This window comes from Scyliorhinus canicula, chromosome 18, assembly GCF_902713615.1.
Source record: "Scyliorhinus canicula chromosome 18, sScyCan1.1, whole genome shotgun sequence".
NCBI lineage: Eukaryota > Metazoa > Chordata > Chondrichthyes > Carcharhiniformes > Scyliorhinidae > Scyliorhinus > Scyliorhinus canicula.
Window position 1 is genome coordinate 39,542,714 of NC_052163.1, and position 19,706 is coordinate 39,562,419.

General features: G+C 46.3%; 1 protein-coding gene across 1 annotated transcript in view; it reads left to right on the plus strand.

Moving 5' to 3' along the window:
• Nucleotides 1-19,706, plus strand: part of usp43a (ubiquitin specific peptidase 43a) — a 528,525-nt gene that overhangs the window by 479,397 nt on the left and 29,422 nt on the right. The window contains exons 10-12 of the mRNA XM_038776890.1: nt 15,795-15,872; nt 17,283-17,412; nt 18,861-18,980. Coding sequence (XP_038632818.1) covers nt 15,795-15,872; nt 17,283-17,412; nt 18,861-18,980 — 328 coding nt within the window. The remainder of the gene's footprint in view (nt 1-15,794; nt 15,873-17,282; nt 17,413-18,860; nt 18,981-19,706) is intronic.

A 19,706-nucleotide genomic window follows, 5' to 3' on the forward strand; every position in this document is an offset into this window, starting at 1 on the left:
TGACTATTGAGTCCCCAATTACTAATGTTCTACTCCTTTCCCCCCTTCCCTTCTGAGCAACAGGGACAGACTCCGTGCCAGAGGCCCGTACCCCATGGCTTACCCCTGGTAAGTCGTCCCCCCCACAAGTATCCAAAACGGTATACTTGTTACTCAGGGGAACGACCGCAGGGGGTCCCTGCACTGACTGCTTCTTCCCAGTCCCTCTTACAGTTACCCATCTATCTCCAGTCTTTGGTGTAACTACTTCCCTGAAGCTCCTATCTATGACCCCCTCTGCCTCCCGAATGATCCGAAGTTCATCCAGCTCAAGCTCCAGGTCCCTAACACGGTTTTTGAGGAGCTGGAGTTGGGTGCACTTCCCACAGATGAAATCAGCAGGGACACTGACGGCGTCCCTCACCTCAAACATTCTGCAGGAGGAGCATTGTACTGCCTTCCCTGACATCCCCTCTAGATTAAAAAAAAACAAGAAAAAGAAAAAGAAAGGAAGAGCTTACCTGATATTACCTCAAACCCTGCTCCCGCTGAAAGGTAAGCAAATTTAAAGGCACTCACTCACCTTCACGACAGGCCCCTGCTCCCGCTTCCCAACCACCGTGGGGTGGGGGGGTTGGTTAGAGGAGGAGGTAGGGTGGGAAACACTCACAAAGTGTTTCGGGTTTAACTGTCACTTGCCAACAGGCCCTCCACAAACCACCTTCAACTTAGGCTGACCGCACTGCACGTATGCAAATTTCCCCAGAACAGCTGATCAGTAGCTCTGCTCTGCTGCCCTCTGCTGGTTGCTTGCCTTTACTCAAACTCCTTGGGTCTTCTTCGCAGGTTCACCTTCAACTTAGGCTGACCGCACTGCACGTATGCAAATTTCCCCAGAACAGCTGATCAGTAGCTCTGCTCTGCTGCCCTCTGCTGGTTGCTTGCCTTTACTCAAACTCCTTGGGTCTTCTTCGCAGGTTCACCTTCAACTTAGGCTGACCGCACTGCACGTATGCAAATTTCCCCAGAACAGCTGATCAGTAGCTCTGCTCTGCTGCCCTCTGCTGGTTGCTTGCCTTTACTCAAACTCCTTGGGTCTTCTTCGCAGGTTCACCTTCAACTTAGGCTTTCGTACGATTAAATCCGGACCGCCGCTTAGCCACCTCCGCACTCCAATCCTGGTAGATCCATACTACCCCATTCTCCCAATTGCTGCTCTTCACCTTCTTGGCCCAGCGCAGCACACACTCCCGATCACTGAACCGGTGGAACCTCACCAGCACCGCACGCGGGGGTTCATTCTCCTTAGGCCTCCTGGCCAGTACTCTGTGTGCTCCCACCAGCTCCAAGGGCAGATGGAAAGACCCGGCCCCCACTAGCGAGTTCAGCATCGTAGCCACGTAGGTTGTCAGGTCCGAGCCCTCCAGCCCCTCCGCAAGGCCCAAGATCCGCAGATTTTTCCGCCTCATGTGGTGATCAAGCTCCTCGAAGCGTTCCTGCCACTTCTTGTGGAGTGCCTCGTGTCCCTCCACCTTACGCACGAGGATCCCGGCCTCCTCCTCTCGTTCAGTGGCCTGCGTCTGCAACTCCTTGATGGCAGCACCCTGGGTCATCTGAATCTCCGACAGCCTTCTGTTTGTTTCCTGCAGAGAGCTCAGTACCTCAGCCTTGAAGTCTGCAAAACAGCGCAGGAGAGCAGCTTGTTGCTCCAGGGCCGACTGCTTCCACTCCTCTGGAGCTCCGCCGGCCGCCATCTTGGATTCCTTCCCCCGTTTTTTCTGGGGAGCTGCTGCCGTTTTTTCCCCCTTTCCACTCCGAGTTCGAGTCATGGACTGCGGCGAAAGTCGATCAGCACACCTTCTCCCACCCGGAGACGTCGAAAAATTTCCGTTTTGGGCTCTAAAAAGAACCGAAAAGTCCGTTTAAAACGGGAGCTCCCAAATATGTGGCTTCCTACGTCATCGCCGCCACCGGAAGTCCCACGCGACGGCATTCACAACGGTGCGGACACTTAGTCCCGGGAGCGGAGAATCCCGCCCCATAAACCTTTTACATTACAATGAATGCACAGTTTAAAGTGACTAAAGCCCACAGGCAAGCAGGCATTTTGTTTATCATGAAGCGAATTAAAGTTTTAATATTTTCTTTTTCTTTGTGAAAATATTTAATTGAGGCATTTATAATTTTAACATTCTAAACAGAGCGGCCAAGCACAGGCAAAACACCCCACAATAGCATAGCCAACTTTCCCCCGCCCCAACTCCCAGCTACCCATATATTAGATTCATGTCCATGCCTCCCCTTTCAAACCCCCCCCCCCCCCCCCCCGCCCCCCCGCGGCTTACGGTCCGTTTTCCTTAAAGAAGTCGATGAACGGCTCCAAGTCTCTCCATCCCAGTAAAATCCATCTCCGGGCTACCATGGAGCCAAAACGTCGGCTCCCCCCCCCCCCCCCCCCCCCCCCCCCCCCCCCGCCGTGCGTTAATACTTTCTTATACACAAACACAAAATTGAACTTACTTGAAGTTAAACCTTGTTTCTAATACCCAACAGTACATATCAAGATCACATCCATTATTATAGACTCTAGCATTTTCCCTCCTACTGATGTCAGGCTAACAGGTTTGTAATTCCCTATTTTCTCTCTCCCCCCTTTCTTAAACAATAGGGTTACATTTGTCATCTTCCAATATGAACATAAGAACTAGGAACATGAGTAGGCTGATCTATTTGTGGACGCAGCTTCATCTGCCTGCCTGCTCACCAGAACCTGTTCAATAAGCGATCTATCTTTGCCTTAGAACATAAGAACTAGGAGCAGGAGTAGGCCATCTGGCCCCTCGAGCCTGTTCCGCCATTCAATTAGATCATGGCTGATCTTTTGTGGACTCAGCTCCACTTTCCGGCCCGAACACCATAACCCTTAATCCCTTTATTCTTCAAAAAACTATCTATCTTTACCTTAAAAACATGTAATGAAGGAGCCTCAACTGCTTCACTGGGCAAGGAATTCCATAGATTCACAACCCTTTGGGTGAAGAAGTTCCTCCTAAACTCAGTCCTAAATCTACTTCCCCTTATTTTGAGGCTATGCCCCCTAGTTCTGCTGTCACCCGCCAGTGGAAACAATCTGCTCGCATCTATCCTATCTATTCCCTTCATAATTTTAAACGTTTCTATAAGATCCCCCCTCATCCTTCTAAATTCCAACGAGTACAGTCCCAGTCTACTCAACCTCTCCTCATAATCCAACCCCTTCAGCTCTGGGATTAACCTAGTGAATCTCCTCTGCACACCCTCCAGCGCCAGTACGTCCTTTCTCAAGTAAGGAGACCAAAACTGAACACAATACTCCAGGTGTGGCCGCACTAACACCTTATATAATTGCAACATAACCTCCCTAGTCTTAAACTCCATCCCTCTAGCAGTGAAGGACACAATTCCATTTGCCTTCTTAATCACCTGTTGCACTTGTAAACCAACCTTCTGTGACTCATGCACTAGCACACCCAAGTCTCTCTGAACAGCGGCATGCTTTAATATTTTATCATTTAAATAATAATCCCGTTTGCTGTTATTCCTACCAAAATGGATAACCTCACATTTGTCAACATTGTATTCCATCTGCCAGACCCGAGCCCATTCACTTAACCTATCCAAATCCCTCTGCAGACTTCCAGTATCCTCTGCACTTTTCGCTTTACCACTCATCTTAGTGTCATCTGCAAACTTGGACACATTGCCCTTGGTCCCCAACTCCAAATCATCAATGTAAATTGTGAACAATTGTGGGCCCAACACTGATCCCTGAGGGACACCACTAGCTACTGATTGCCAACCAGAGAAACACCCATTTATCCCAACTCTTTGCTTTCTATTAATTAACCAATCCTCTATCCATGCTACTACTTTACCCTTAATGCCATGCATCTTTATCTTATGCAGCAACCTTTTGTGTGGCACCTTGTCAAAGGCTTTCTGGAAATCCAGATATACCACATCCATCGGCTCCCCGTTATCTACTGCACTGGTAATGTCCTCAAAAAATTCCACTAAATTAGTTAGGCATGACCTGCCTTTTACGAACCCATGCTGCGTCTGCCCAATGGGACAATTTCTATCCAGATGCCTCGCAATTTCTTCCTTGATGATAGATTCCAGCATCTTCCCTATTACCGAAGTTAAACTCACTGGCCTATAATTTCCTGCTTTTTGCCTACCTCCTTTTTTAAACAGTAGTGTCACGTTTGCTAATTTCCAATCCACCGGGACCACCCCAGAGTCTAGTGAATTTCGGTAAATTCTTTAAAATGTTCAACGTGGTAGCTTCAGCTGCTTCACTGGCCAAGAAATTCCACAGATTCACAGCCCTTTGGAATGAAGAAGTTCCTCCTCAACTCAATCCCGAATCTGCTCCCCCTTATTTTGAGGCTATGCCGCCTACTTTTAGTTTCACCTGCAAGAACTATTCCAGAGTCTACAACCATCTCTTTCAAAACTCTGCGATGAAGTTCACCAGGTCCAGGGGATTTATCTACTTTAAGTCGCATTAGTTTCTATAGTACTGCTTATGAATATTAATACCTTTCAGATCTTCATTTACACCAGTAATTTCATTCTCCATTATTTCTGGGAGGTTTTTTGTACTTTCCTCAGTGAAGACAGACACAAAGGGTGTGATCGAACAGCCTCGTTGCTCCCCTCTCGTGAGATTTACGATGCTCGGGATGCCTCTCCTGATCTGGATCTAGCCCTCACTGGGTACGATCCAGATTTGCATATTTAAGCAAGCAGTTAGCTTCACTTAAATATGTCTGCACCGGAGTATCCCAAGGCCTGGGATTGAACACCTGCCCTAGGTTCTCTTGCTGTGGCACCGTTTAACACTGGCTTCCACAAATGTGGACCAGGCATAATAGTATGTGGGGAGGTCTCCCAGGGGTTCAGAGGCCCCCGGGTACCCTGGCACCCCAATACCACCCTGGGAACCTTAGCACTTCCACCTAGGCATCTTAGGTGCCACAGGTTGCCCATGCCAGGGATCGGTCCCAGGAGTTTCCTATCCTCGTCAGGGGGCATTGAGGAACCCCAAAGCGGCAATATGCAGCGTTCGGGGGGTCACAAGATTGGTGCAACATTTAAAAATGGCACCCCGACCTCTTCCTGCACTGTGAGGTAAGTGTAGCCTCGAGGGGGCGTTCCCCGCAGAGGTCCCCCAAAAACAACAAAGTTCTTTTTGACAGCGGGATCATTCTTGGTGCTGCAGGCTCTGAAGAAGCACCCCGATATTCAGACACAAAACAGGGCTCTGTTTTCTTTTCCCATTAAATCGCGCCCAAAGTGTTTGTTTAGTTTCTCTAATATAATAACTGTCATCCTTTATCAATTTTGACAGATAATAGTTTTTTATTTTAACTCAGCGAATGAAAGTTTGAAGTTTTTATTCAGCACTTGATTAGTACTTTATTGAGTCTGTCGGGGTGAGGTAGATTCACCTAATTATATTGTCAATCTAGAGTCAAGATTTTGGAGCCTTGGACAATATCCAGTATTTTGAATAGTTATTTGGTTGTATAGAAGAGTTTTGTTGGAAAAAAAGAGAGATAATAATAATCTTTTATTGTCACAAGTATGAAGTTACTGTGAAAAGTCCCTAGTCGCCACATTCCAGTGCCTGTTCAGGTAAGCTGGTACGGGAATTGAACCCGCGCTGCTGGCGTTGTTCTGCATCACAAACCAGCTGTCTAGTGCACTGAGCTAAACCAGCCCTTTTATGCTGTTGAAGCTTTTCATCTTGCACTCATCCAGACAGCTACACAGGATAAACAACAGCAAGGGAACAACAATTTATACTGCATGAGAGGAGAATGTTGATTGGTTGGTAAAGGGACTCTGATTGGTAGAGCCATTGCCATGGAGAATGTAGGAGGGAACAGTTACCTGTTAACTGCCAAACTTTTTGTTTCAAATTCAAAGCAGGCAGGTTGACTCTGATTGATTAAGGCATTGCAATGGGGAATGAACCAGGGAATGCCTGACCCCGAAGCTTTGGTTTAGGAAAAAGCAAGCGTGGACATGCTCCTTCTGTCTCCTTCAGGGCCCTGTGTGTGAATATAATTGGCTCCGAGCATGTGTCTGAGCCACACTGTAAGTCTGACTGAAAATCTTAAATTGGTTGTCAATGTAAGTTTCAGCACCATCTGATTGTTTAACAAGTGTTTAATCACAGGTAATGTTGGACTCTATGGGGTAAGTTATCTGGTCCTACCCGCCATGGGAATCGTTGCTGGTGGGGCAGAAGATTTGACGGGCCACTTTAAGGTCTAAAATCCTGCCCTATATTTAGAGTCATGCAAGCAAGGGAGGCACCCCTCCCTTCCCCGCTTTCTCGCCCAAGAACCAGAACTCTGCCTGTTGCGAGCAGTTTGACATGATCCACCAGTCATTGGAATGTACGGCTTAAATATCTGACATCACACTGCCATTGAAATTCATATACCACCACATTACTGACTCACACAAAGTATTTTTGGCTCAAGAATACTATTCATAGTAAAGGTTTGTGTTAGAAATACCAAAGTCCTATTTCTTCATGCAATCGCTCCTGGAGCCAGTCATTCTTTCCACACAGTCTTAAAATAAAATAAAATATTGGGGTTTCAGTCCAGTATCTTAGCCACTGTTGGGGTCTGATCTGGGATTGTAATAATGACACAACTCATTGCCCAAACACTATAGTGCCCATGTTTGAAGACACTTTTGCAGTGATTCGAATGCAGTTGATCATGCATGTTTCCATAGGGTATGTTGTGCTCAAGGTTCTCAAGAACCCAATCTTTATTGGTCCATTGGCAACAGCGATCCACTTTTTTCCTGAACTTTGTGAATTGCTGTTGGATTTACTGGATTTGTTCTGGGCTGCTAAACATGCAGAGCAAGTTTAGCCTGTCCGGTAAGTTTCAAATCCTGCCGTTTTAATTTCGGGCCGGGGCATAAATCAGAGAACCTGGGATCAGTTGGTTGTTCTACACTCCACCTAATTTTCCTTAGCAGTGAATGATAAATTGACCTTGGATGGAGTGCAGCATAAAATTATACCAGTAAAGGGTTAAGTTATAAGGGAGGTTTGCATAACCCAGAACTTGTACTCCCTTGAATTGAAGAGATTAAGAGATGATCTAATTAAAGTGTTCAAGATACAAATAGTCGTTTGGTAGTACAGAACCTAATTAGCACATTATGGAGCTTTTTGTCTTGCACTCATCGGGGCAATAATATGAAATATAAGGGAACAACAATTTATACTGAGAAGAGAGTTCTCCCATGGCAAGAATGTGTTCTCCATGGCAACACCTCTACTTGAGTCTACTTGCCAACCAACCAGCACTCTCTTCTCATTACAGGCAGCACGGTAGCATGGTGGTTAGCATAAATGCTTCACAGCTCCAGGGTCCCAGGTTCAATTCCCGGCTGGGTCACTGTCTGTGCGGAGTCTGCACGTCCTCCCCGTGTGTGCGTGGGTTTCCTCCGGGTGCTCCGGTTTCCTCCCACAGTCCAAAGATGTGCGGGTTAGGTGGATTGGCCATGCTAAATTGCCCGTAGTGTCCTAAAAGGTAAGGTTAAGGGGGGGGGGTTGTTGGGTTACGGGTATAGGGTGGATATGTGGGTTTAAGTAGGGTGATCATTGCTCGGCACAACATCGAGGGCCAAAGGGCCTGTTCTGTGCTGTACTGTTCTATGAAGTACAAATTGTTGTTCACATTATATTTGGTATCCTTAGGATTGTCCTGAAGAATGCAAAATGAAAACAACATGTCCGTAGATCTCTGAAGGTTGCCACTCAAGTGGATAGAGCCGTGAAGAAGGCTTATAGTGTGTTACCGTTTATTAACAGGGGGCTTGAGTTTAAGAGCCTCGGGGTTATGCTGCAACTATACATGACCCTGGTGAGACAACATTTGGAGTATTGTGTGCAGTTCTGGTCACCTTATTATAGGAAGGATGTGGAAGCATTGGAAAGGGTGCAAAGGAGATTTACCAGGATGCTGCCTGGTTTGCAGGATAGGTCTTATGAGGAAAGGTTGAGGGAGCTAGGGCTTTTCTCTTTGGAGCGGAGGCGGATGAGAGGTGACTTAATAGTGGTTTATAAGATGATGAGGGGGATAGATTGAGTGGACGTTCAGAGACTATTTCCTCGGGTGGATGTAGCTGTTACAAGAGGACATAACTATAAGGTTCAGGGTGGGAGATATAGCAGGGATATCCGAGGTAGGTTCTTTACTCAGAGTGGTTAGGGTGTGGAATGGACTGCCTGCTGGGATAGTGGAGTCAGACACTTTAGGAACTTTCAAGCGGTTATTGGATCGGCACATGGAGCACACCAGAATGACAGGGAGTGGGATAGCTTGATCTTGGTTTCTTGGTGCTGTACTATTCTGTGTTCTATGTTCTAACAGATGTCTTTTTTCAGTGATACTCAAATGTTTGAGTTAATTAATTGACGGGACAGATAGAGTGAAACTATTTCCTCTGGTGGGGGCTCCAGCACAGGGAGGCATCATTTTAAAATTAGAGCTAGGCCATTGTGTCTCCGACCTGGGCAAATAGTACGGAGAGTATGAATTGCTTCAGCATCCAGCTGCCTCCTTGGCATTGCTAGTTTTGTCCAATAGAAAGGGTGAAACCAGCACTGTTTGATATCCGTCTTCTGTATCAAGGGGCCCTTGCAAAACTAAAGTCAATGGGAATTACGGGGAATACTCTACACTGGTTGGGGTCATACTAGCACAAAGAAAGATGGTTGAGATTGTTGGAGGCAAATCAACTCAGTCCCAGGACAAGGCTGCAGGAAGTTGCTCAGGGTAGAGTTCAGCACCCTTCATGGCTTCTCAGATACAGAACCCAGTCTGTGTCCCTATGCAAGAGAAGCTGGACAACATTGAGCTGCCAAGTGCCATGCAATATCCAGCTCCTATTTAAAAAAATAAGTCTAACGATCTCCCCTTGACATTCAATGGCATTTTACCATCACTGAATTCCCCTCACCATTGACCAGAAATTGAACTGGAATAAATAGATAAATCCTGTTGCTACAAGAGCAGGTCCAAGTCTGGAAATTGAGCAGAGAGCAACTCTCCTCCAGACACCGCAAAGCCTGTCCACCATCTACAGGAGAATGATGGGATACTCCATTTTCCTGGATTTGAAGCTCCCAACAATACTCAAAAAGCTTGACATAATCGAAGACAAAGCAGCCCACTTGATTGGCACCCCGTCCCCACCTTTCCTCCACCACTGAGGCAAAGTGGCATCATTGGGTAGCTAGCATCTACAAATGCACTGCAGCAACTCACCATGGCTCCTACGACAGCACTTTTCAAACTTACAACGCCAACCAGCTAGAAGGACGAGGGCAGCAGAGACATGGGAATGCTACAACTTGCAAGTTCCGCCCAAGCCACACGCCATCGTGACTTGGAACTGGGGGTGATTATCTGGCCACGTTGTGCTCGGCAATCTCGCTATGTTGGGAGAATAGCGGGAGAGCCCGAGAACGGGATTTGCACAGCACGCTGAACAGTGGACGATTCTCCTGGACTGCTGCAACAGGGCCAGAAAGGGGGGGGGGGAGACAATTTGACAACGCCATAGCGGGGCGGCGCTCACCGTGAACGGGGGGGGGGGAGTTTGCCCATATTGGTGATGGGCGGGGTGGGACCTGATGCTGGTGAGGGGAGGGGGGGGGGGGTGTCTGAAGTGAGATCCATTGGGAAGGCCATGATACCAGAGAGGGATTGGTACCTGCGAGGAGGATACCGGGGCCCCGATGCCATGGTAGTCAGGGGGGGGGGGGGGGGGGGGGGTTGCCTTCACTGTCACTTTGAGGGTGAATCGATTCCTATAGCCAGGCTTGCCGGCACATTTAGGCTCCGCCTCTCTCGATGCCAGTGCGAATCGCACCTCCCAAAAAATCTTTCTAACTGCAGGTGGATAGCAATCCAGGTTGTGCCAGCCCACTCGGGAATCGCGTGGAGTTTCCTGCTGGAGACCGCACTTGCAAATCTATTGGGAGAATGCTGCCCTACATCTTAGATGTTGCTGGGACACAATCCAGGAACTCCCTCCTAACAGCACCGTGGGTGTACCTCCACCACATGGGCTGCAGCTGTTCAAGACTTTTGCTCACCAACCCCTTCTCGAGGGCAATTAGGGATGGGCAAAGAATGCTGGCTTAGCCAGCGACACCTACATCCTGTGAAAGAATCTTTAAAAGTTGCCAGACCCGTGTGGAGTTTGCACATTCTCCCCGTGTTTGCGTGGTTTTTGCCCCCACAACCCAAAGATGTGCAGGGTAGGTGGATTGGCCGCCCTTAATTGGAAAAAATGAATTGGGTACTCTATATTAAAAAAAAATGTTTTTAAATGTGCCAGAAAGCGGCCTGATAGCTGACAGGTTTCTGCCTATGGGGCAACACACTGGATTTTCTATCAGGCCTTACTTCACCCTCTCCTCTCCAGAGACACCCACCAGGTAGTGTGGCTGTAGCTGGGGGCTTAGTTCATGGGCCGCGGGACTTAAACAGATGCCAATTGGCCTCTATGCCACATGTCTGATGGGCCAAGCCTCCTTTGAAAAGGTACACAACAATACAAGGTTGCAGCTAATGATCACATAGTGTGAGACCTTTGACTTTAAAAGTACCTGTCACTGCAGTTTGCAGGAATAATAGGTAGTGTCTGTAGTCATAATGAGATTTCAATTAAGCATAGCCCCTCAGACTGAGTTTCAGATGAATTGTTAAGCCATATTTCCGATATCTCCGATGGACATACCATCTTCCTGGCACTATTCAAAGATGATCAGGAGAGATCTTCCTGGTGTCCTGGCCAATATTAATTGCTTGACTAACCTCACCAGATTTAATTATCTGATCATTATTACAATGCGGTTTGTGAGGCCTTGCTGTACGTAAATTACATGCTGTGTTTCTTGCATTAGAACAGTACAGATTTAAATTACTGTAAAATGCTTTTGGAAATCCTAATTTTGTGAGAGGCGCATTTTTAAAGTGCAGATTTTTGTGGCGCTAATTAAATAAGCTTTATACTTGCCTTGTTAACTGATAAGTTTTGTTCTTGTTCCTCTGAGAATGTCTGTGGTAATGAAGGGCATATGGGATCACGGTGTCAAATTAGGCTTTACGGATTGTGATGAATCGGAGTTCATTCTCCGATTTCGACAGTAGTAGAAGTGATTTAAAGTTGATTTATGTGAATGAGTTAGACTTTGAGATGGGTAATGGTGGGTTGAACCTCAATTAGTGGCAGATATTCAGTAATGGCTTCCGATGTTTAGACGGTGAGTTTTGTACAATGTATAGTATGGAGCTTTGAGTCTTTACAAATTGCACCAGCACCATCTCCTGGTGGAAGGTCAGTTATGTAACTATTGTTTCAAGAAATCTCATCAATGAAGCGGAAGATTTTTCACACACAATTGCAGGTTCTTTCACAACTGCTATGGGTGTATGTGACAAAGTGGGGTGTGGACGCTCCCGTGTAGAGAATGAAGAGCTTAACACTCTCTTCATCAGGGAGCATTTAGCAGTTATCAGTCCATAATAATCTTATAATTTATATATATGTAACTCGAGAGATGCTGTCCTATACATTATATGTCAGTACGGTAAATATCTGCAGATGTCTCAATAAAATTACGGTACCTAATTAAATTTGTAACTCGTCAATAATTCAACAACTGTGAGAGAACCGCTAAGCTATTCAGACCAGGAAGATCAGAGGTTGATTTCTGGGGAATCAGCTGATCTTCGGTGAGGTGGACGCAAGCTGTTACAATGAGGCGGGGGGAATTTCCATTGGATTTCTGATCCTAATCAGGATCCAATGAGTGTTGGAAGTGTGTGCCCGTGGACACGGGGTGAGGAGAGTTTGGCTAATTTATTTATCGAAATAACTTGCATCTGCATAGCACCTTATTACACCTTGAGTATATCCCAAAGCACTGTACAGCCAATGGACTCTTTCTCAAAGAAGAGTCCAAGTTGTGTTTGTGGGCAGGTGTGGCACACGGCACAATCTTGTCTCCAAATCTATCCTCTCAGGTACATGCAGTGTCAGCATCTGAGCTGACGGCCGCCAGTGTAAATCAAGGGACTGTGCTCTGTCGTCTTCATCACTCCTCTTCTTGGTGTTGCGCCACTGCCTGGCCAGGTTGCAGCTTTTGAGTACCAGAAAGAAAAACAAATCATAATTGTTTTTATTTTCAAATTTATTCTTTCAGTGAGCGTGGGTTTGGCTGGCTGGGCCAGCCTTTGTTGCCCCTTCCTCACTGCGCTTGAACTGTGTGTCTTGCTAGGAGGCCATTTCAGGGGGGGCGGGGGGGGGGGGGGCGTTAAGAGTCAACCACATTGCCGTGGGTATGGAGACACATGTAGGCCAGACCACGTAAAGATTGTAGATTTTCAGTGAACCAGATGTTTTTTATTTTAACCGACAATTGATGATAGTTTTGTCGTGACCGTCACTGAGAGAGTAGCTTTCAGTTCCCTGTTTTTATTGATTGAATTTAAATTCCACCAAGACTTGAACCCATGTCCCCAGAGGATTCACCCGGGGCTCTGGATTACTAGCCCAGTGACATTACCACGGCGCCTTGGTCTGCCCGGTATAAACGTGGGGAGGATAACAGGGATGCAAATGCAAAAAGATAGCGTTGACAACATCTGCAGTTTATAAATCGGAAGAGATGGTAGGCTGGGGGGGGAAACAAGATGAGAGAAGGAGGATTAGTTGGCCGGTATTGTCAATCTTGATGGTTTCAGCCGTTTTAATATTAACAACACTCTGGCCTCTGAGTGTTAGGACATGAAGGCGCAACTGTCCCCCTATAATAAGCTCCTGCTACCCCTGATTTTGAGCTCCCTTATCTTGTAAGAGCAAGGGAAATGTGTGACACGGTCACCCGAGACCAGAATTGAACCAGGCCCCTGATGCTATGATGCAGCAGTGCTTACCACTGTGCCACCCTGTCGCACTCCAGGGGATTTTGGGTCTCTTGGTGCTGCGGCCAGCCAATCAACAGCACTTTTCTGTACACCAAAATCATTCTCATCAGCAGGCTGCCTGGGTTTTAGTCAGTGGGCATGGGTTCACACTTTACCATCCCGGTGTCTGTTTTCGGGGATTATCTGTTATCTTCATCCTTTGTGTTTCAACAGAGGCCATTTGGCCCATCGAGCCTGGTCCAACCCTCTCTTAACTTATGCCCACTTCCCTGCCCCACGCCGTAACCACACCTACCCTATTGGACACTGAGGGGCAATTTAGTATGGGCAATCCACCTAACCTGCACATCGTTGGACTGTGGGAGGAAACTGGAGCACCTCGGCGGAGGAAGCTCTCGCAGTTCAGGGGAGAACGTGCAAACTCCACACAGTCACCCGAGGTCAGAATTGTACCCGGGTCCCTGGTACTGTGAGGGTGCAGTGCTAACCACTGTGCTACCCTGCCGATTCTAAGAATTCTCCAGTATAGGGCAGCACGGTGGCGCAGTGGTTAACAGAGCTGCCTCGCGGCGCCGAGGTCACAGGTTCGATCCCGGCTCTGGGCCACTGTCCGTGTCGAGTTTACACATTCTCCCCGTGGGTTGTGCCCCCCCCCACAACCCAAAGACATGCAGGCTAGGTGGGTTTGCCACACTAAATTGCCCCTTAATTGGAAAAAATGAATTGGGCATTCTAAATTTATATTTTTTTTAAGAATTCTCCAGTGTCATTTCAAAGTGGCAAATACTTGAGAAATCGGCATGGGAGCAGAGCAAGGATCACAATCATCTGAAAAGGTAACTGCCTCTGAACTGAAAATTCACCAAGTGAGATCCATCTACAGTCAGTTTAACAGACTGAGATAGTGGAGTAGCTCTGTCAGCCATCCCTGAAGTGCTCTTATGTTGCTGGCCTCACATTGCTGACTGGACACAACCCCACTGATTATTTCATTATGATCGATCTCCCTGCTGCAAGAAGCCATAGAAACTCCCAAGTTGTCTCATAACAATTTAATGTAAACACAAATGTAGTTCTCTAGAATCGATCAAGCGAAGCAAAATTCAACAAGGCCATTTAGATTTCACGATTGCCCGGCTCCCCACCCCAAATTATACTGGCTAAAATTAGTGTCGTTGTTATTGACCTGTTTTTTCTCCTCTAATCCTGTGTGAATCAATTATACAGCACATTTATCGTGCATTTTAGACTTTACTTTGCGCAATGTCTTGTTTTTGCATATGTAATTGTAGCTCAGCTTTGAAGTTTCATCTTATGGTGCATTTTTCATCAAAGTACAAAACTTGTTTATGATGTGATTAGTTCTGGCTATAGATGTTTATCAACCTTTTATCTACTGAAAGCAGTCAAAGAATCATTATTATTTTGAGAATGCAAAACTCAACGTTTACCACCTATTGGGTGAGATGTTTTAAACGGGAGTGTGTAGTAAAATTAAAATCAGTTTAATTTGATCCAGGGCTGTGCTGCCGTTGTTTCGAAGGTTTTGATTTTACTTTTTTAAACCAGCCTTGAGCAACCTACTTTCCACCACTTCCTGTACAATTGCAGCTGTAAGCATACCCTAAAAGTTGTTGTTCAGCTCTAAAGCGATCAAGCAGCATCCTTCCATCTACATAAGACGATGGACTCAGACCAAGCAATCTGTTTCAGATGGGGCGTCTTCATACGGCGCACCTTTGGTGATGGCTGAAGAAGTCAATCTTTCAGTGACAGGTTTTGCTTCAAGTGCTGCATACAAAGCTATCGAGTGTCATTGTTTTCAGCATCTGTTACGCAGACGCTGTAGCCATTAATCATTGTGTTGGTGTATGCCAGCTCACAGAAGGTGTTGGCATTTTCCTCTGTATGCCAGCTAGTGACTCCCAGGTGTGATAATTGATGTCCAGGGCCTTTACGTCACGCTTGCAAGCATCCTTGAAGCGGAGCTTTAAGTATTCTGCCCCCCACCCCCGCAATTTTGCCTCCCTCACCTGCCGTCCCCAACTACCCTTCTGACCCTCTCTGACTAACCTAAACCCTGCCCCCCGACTACCTCTCCTACCCTCCACTACCCCACTTTGTTTCACCCTCGCCCCCACCGACTACCTGGCCGAATTACCCCCAATCCACCGTGACTAGTTCGCACTATTCAAATACCTCAACACCTTGAGCACCCCCACAACTGACCTGATTATCCCACACCATTCAACAACACGCCCCCCCCCCCCCCGACTCCCAGCTTCCCTCTCCAGCCTACCCTGAATAGCCACTGACCCACATACGCCACATCACCCTCCCTCCTCACCAGCCATATTACCATCCACCTCTACTTACCCTATCACTCTACCCAGTAACTCATTCGTCCATCCACAAACATTTGAACAGTCAGTTGCCGCAATCGGTGCCATAAAAAGGGGGCAGGTCTTCTGCACTGATCTTCTCCGCTGCTCTCTACAAGTAATCCTGCGAAGAAGGAGTTCTTCTACATTGTGGATTGGACGTCGGAGCTTTTTAAATACATCCAGTTCAATGAGTGTTTTTTTGGTTTCAATGGTTTCCGACTCTGATCGAATGTTTTGGGCCAATCCCTTTGACACATTGGTGGTCTTCACTGAAGATGGGACAACCGTACATTTGTTGCCTGTACTAATTTAGTGTGTGAAGGAAGCACATCTGATGCGCTTTCAATGTAAGGGCCATGTATGAAAGTTTTGTTAAGTGATTCTCACATGTAATTGTTACTTTTAGGGCACTACGTTCCTGTGGCCCAGGTGGGCCCCCACATATCAAGCTTGTTTTGGAATGGGATCAAAGGACAAAAGATAGGTGAGTGTGCAAATGCGGTCACATGAGCTGGATTATTATTTGACTTTCACCTGTAGAAACATCTGTTGCTAAAGAACAACAAAGAAAAGTACAGCACAGGAACATGCCCTTCGGCCCTCCAACACTGTGCCAACCATGGTGCCCGTCTAACCTAAAAGCTTCTGCACTTCCGGGGTCCGTATCCCACTACCCTCTGTGTTAAAAAAAAAACTTCCGTCGCACATCTCCTCCAAACTTTGCCCTTCGCACCTTAAACCTAAGTCCCCTAGTAATTGACTCTTCCACCCTGGGAAAAAGCTTCTGACTATCCACTCTGTCCATGCTCCTCATAATTTTGTAGGCTTCTATCAGGTCGCTCCTCGACCTCTGTCGTTCCAGTGAGAACAAAGCAAGTTTATCCAACCTCTCCTCCCTCTCCTAAGCTATACTCAAATGTGTAAAGTGAACCGTGGACTGGCATTGAAAATGAGTGGATTATGAACATGAAGAAATGAAAACTCCAGTGCTTTGTCACTGTGTTTGATGGAGATCAAAGTGAATGTAAAGTCCCTGACGGGTAATAAAATCCGGAATTCCAGAATATAGTTGATCTCACTGTGTTGTTAGAAATTCAGGTCTGACATTCAGCGTTGTCAGAAAGTACCTCAAATAGCATGGACTTCCCGTTGTCATGAGCGCACCAGCATGAGACGCTAGAACGTAAAATGAAACTCTCTTAAATTCTGGACCAGATCTCTCTGTCTCACGCACATGTAATTCATTTAAAGGTGAACCAAGTTAGGACTGGGCAAGGGGACATTGGGTTCAGTTCATTAGCTGTTTTATCCCACAGCAGGCAAAAACACAAGAGGCCAGTGAATAAGATGCGAAAGACTTGGTGAAATCAGAGTATCTGTTTATCTACTAATGCAAAAATACATAAAATAATAAGCATATGCTTAGGGACTGGGTATCTGACCTGTTATACAGGTCAGATTAAGCTGGGAATATTCACACTTGAAAAATAGCAGTCCAGAAGCTCATGTTGAGTTGTTCAAAATTAAAAGGGTCCAACTTTCTTGGCATAACCACAAACTCTAACCATAAATTCAATCTCAGGAGATAGATGGTAACCAGACTTATTTAAATATTCCTTGGGGAAGTTGATATGACACAAAATGACCAGGAAGGTGATGAGGTTGATAACCTCCGCAAATTGAAGCGCAAGATGTTTTTTTGCCAAATAAACGATTGAGCGATATAAGCGATAAGAGTTTAAAAATGGCAATATTCAAACTTTAGGACTGAGCAGGTGAATTATAATGGTTTTCCAAAGCAATGTATTCCAATGCACCTGTGGTCCTGTTTGTAAAGAGAAACTGGACTTCAGTGAAGTGCGTAACCACAGTGGAACATGTCTTTGTTCCTCAGCTTGTTTGGAAGCATTCAGGAGGAAGTTGTCCAGGACGGAGAGAGTGTTCAGACTCAGCAGCAGACACATCAGCAGGCACATAGCTGTACGTTGGCCGAGTGCTTTGAACTGTATACAAAGGATGAACAGGTAAGGAGGGTGATTGGAATCTCCATCAAATACGGGACAGCGCACCTATTACTGGAGAGAGATCAAGTTCAGCTGCATCTTTAAAAATGGTAATAGCAGCTCATCCTTCAGTGATATAAAAAAAACAAGGACATCTGTGGTGATGGTTGTTCCTGAAGGATGTGTCTTAACAAAATTAGTTTTTCAATCCCCTATCCTACCAACAGCCATTCCTGAGGGAAAGGACTTGCTTTATTGGCAAAGTGCACGCTGCATCCAAATCCCCAGGCTATGCAACAACAACTTGTATTTATGTAGTGTCTTTAACATAGTAAGATGCCCCAAGGCGCTTCATAGGGGGTTATGGTGAGACACATAGGGAGATATTAGCAAAGCTGACCAAAAGCGCAGTCAAAGTTTTAGGGAAGATGTGTTCAGTGTAGGGATGGGGTTTCCGAGCTTTGGGCCTTGGCAACTGAAGTCAAGGCCATCAGTGGAAGAGCAGTTAAAATTGGGATAGCTCGGGAGGCCAGAATTGGAGATATCTCAGAGCTGGAAGAAATTACAGCGGTGAGGAGGGGGTGAGGCTTCAGAAAGATTTGCCAATAAGTGTGAGTATTTTTTTAAAACGAGGCACTACTAATTCTGGAGCCAATGGAGGTGAGTGAGCCCAAGAGGTAGTGGGGACCGGGACGTGGTGCAAGTTCAATACAGGCTGCAGAGTTTTGAATGGCCTCGAGTTTCTGGAGGATAGAAAGTGGGAGGCCAGTTGGGAATGTGGTGGCGCAGACAAGTCGAGAGGTAACAAAGGGCAGCACGGTAGCATTGTGGATAGCACAATCGCTTCACAGCTCCAGGGTCCCAGGTTCAATTCCGGCTTGGGTCATTGTCTGTGCGGAGTCTACACATCCTCCCCGTGTCTGCGTGGGTTTCCTCCGGGTGCTCCGTTTTCTTCCCACAGTCCAAAGATGTGCAGTTTAGGTGGATTGTCCATGATAAATTGCCCTTGGTGTCCTTAATGGGTTATGGGGATAGGGTGGAGGTGTTGACCTTGGGTAGGGTGCTCTTTCCAAGAGCCGGTGCAGACTCGATGGGCTAAATGGCCTCCTTCTGCACTGTAAGTTCTATGAAAGGCATGGGTGAGCTCAGACAGGAATGGAGTTGGGCATAAAACAAATTTGGCTTTCTATTGATGTGTGGAATTTATTCTTTCTCTTTCATCCTTTTCGTACCCACCTTCCAACAGTCTAATTAAATTCAGCATTTTACCAAGTGATAAATTATCGGTCATGAATTATTGCTTGTAAATTTGTGATATATTACAATATTATGTCAGTGCATTCACTATAATTTATTGCAGTCAGAAGAGAGAACACAATAAACGTGAAATTATATTTTCTGTCGCAAGCTGTACATTCAATGTTGGCAAAGATTTAGAGTGTTGATGTGATTCAATCATTTCTCTGCAGTTAGCTCCAGATGATGCCTGGCGATGCCCGCATTGTAAAAATCTTCAGCAGGGGATGGTCAAGCTTAATCTATGGACTTTGCCTGACATTCTGATCATTCACCTGAAACGATTTCGACAGGTATATAATTTTGTGTTAAAACAGGACTGTGATTTATTCAAACAATTTCTATTATTTTGCCATGCCTTTAAGTGTAAATTAGCTGGGCGGAATTCTCCGTCGGCGAGATCCTCCACTCCACCAGCAGTACACCCACGCCTGCGGGTTTCCCTAACGGCATGGATTGGCAACAATGGGAAATCCCATTGGCCGGCTGCTGGGAACAGAGGAAATTGCGGCTGGCGAACCGGAAAATCCTGCCCGCTGTCTTTTGGCAGCTGCATAAAAGTGCGTTCTGGTGACCTTTATAGAGAGGCTATTTCATGTCATTTTTATTTTGGAAAGGGTGAGCAGCACGCGATATACTTTAAAAATATTGCAATAGAATGGTAGCTTGTTTCGTTGCATTTCCAGCAAAGCTCAGTGCATCATTGTGGATGATTTAGCCTAACTCAGTGAATAACACAGTCCCTGTACTGTGGGCTTGAATAACCATTACGTGGCATACTTATTGCGGTGGAGGCGACCCATCTTGGTCATCAACGGGATCTTCCAGTCCCACCGCTGTCAATGGGTTTTCCTGTTGTCCACACCCTCTGCCACCCGAGAACTCGTGGTTGATGTGTTAGGCAGGTTGGTTCGACGTCGACTGCAACTGGATGCAGGGAAGCTAGAAACAAACGTCTGACACAGGAGATGATCCAACACTGTTTTATTTAACTATGAACTGCTGTACATGTTCTGCTG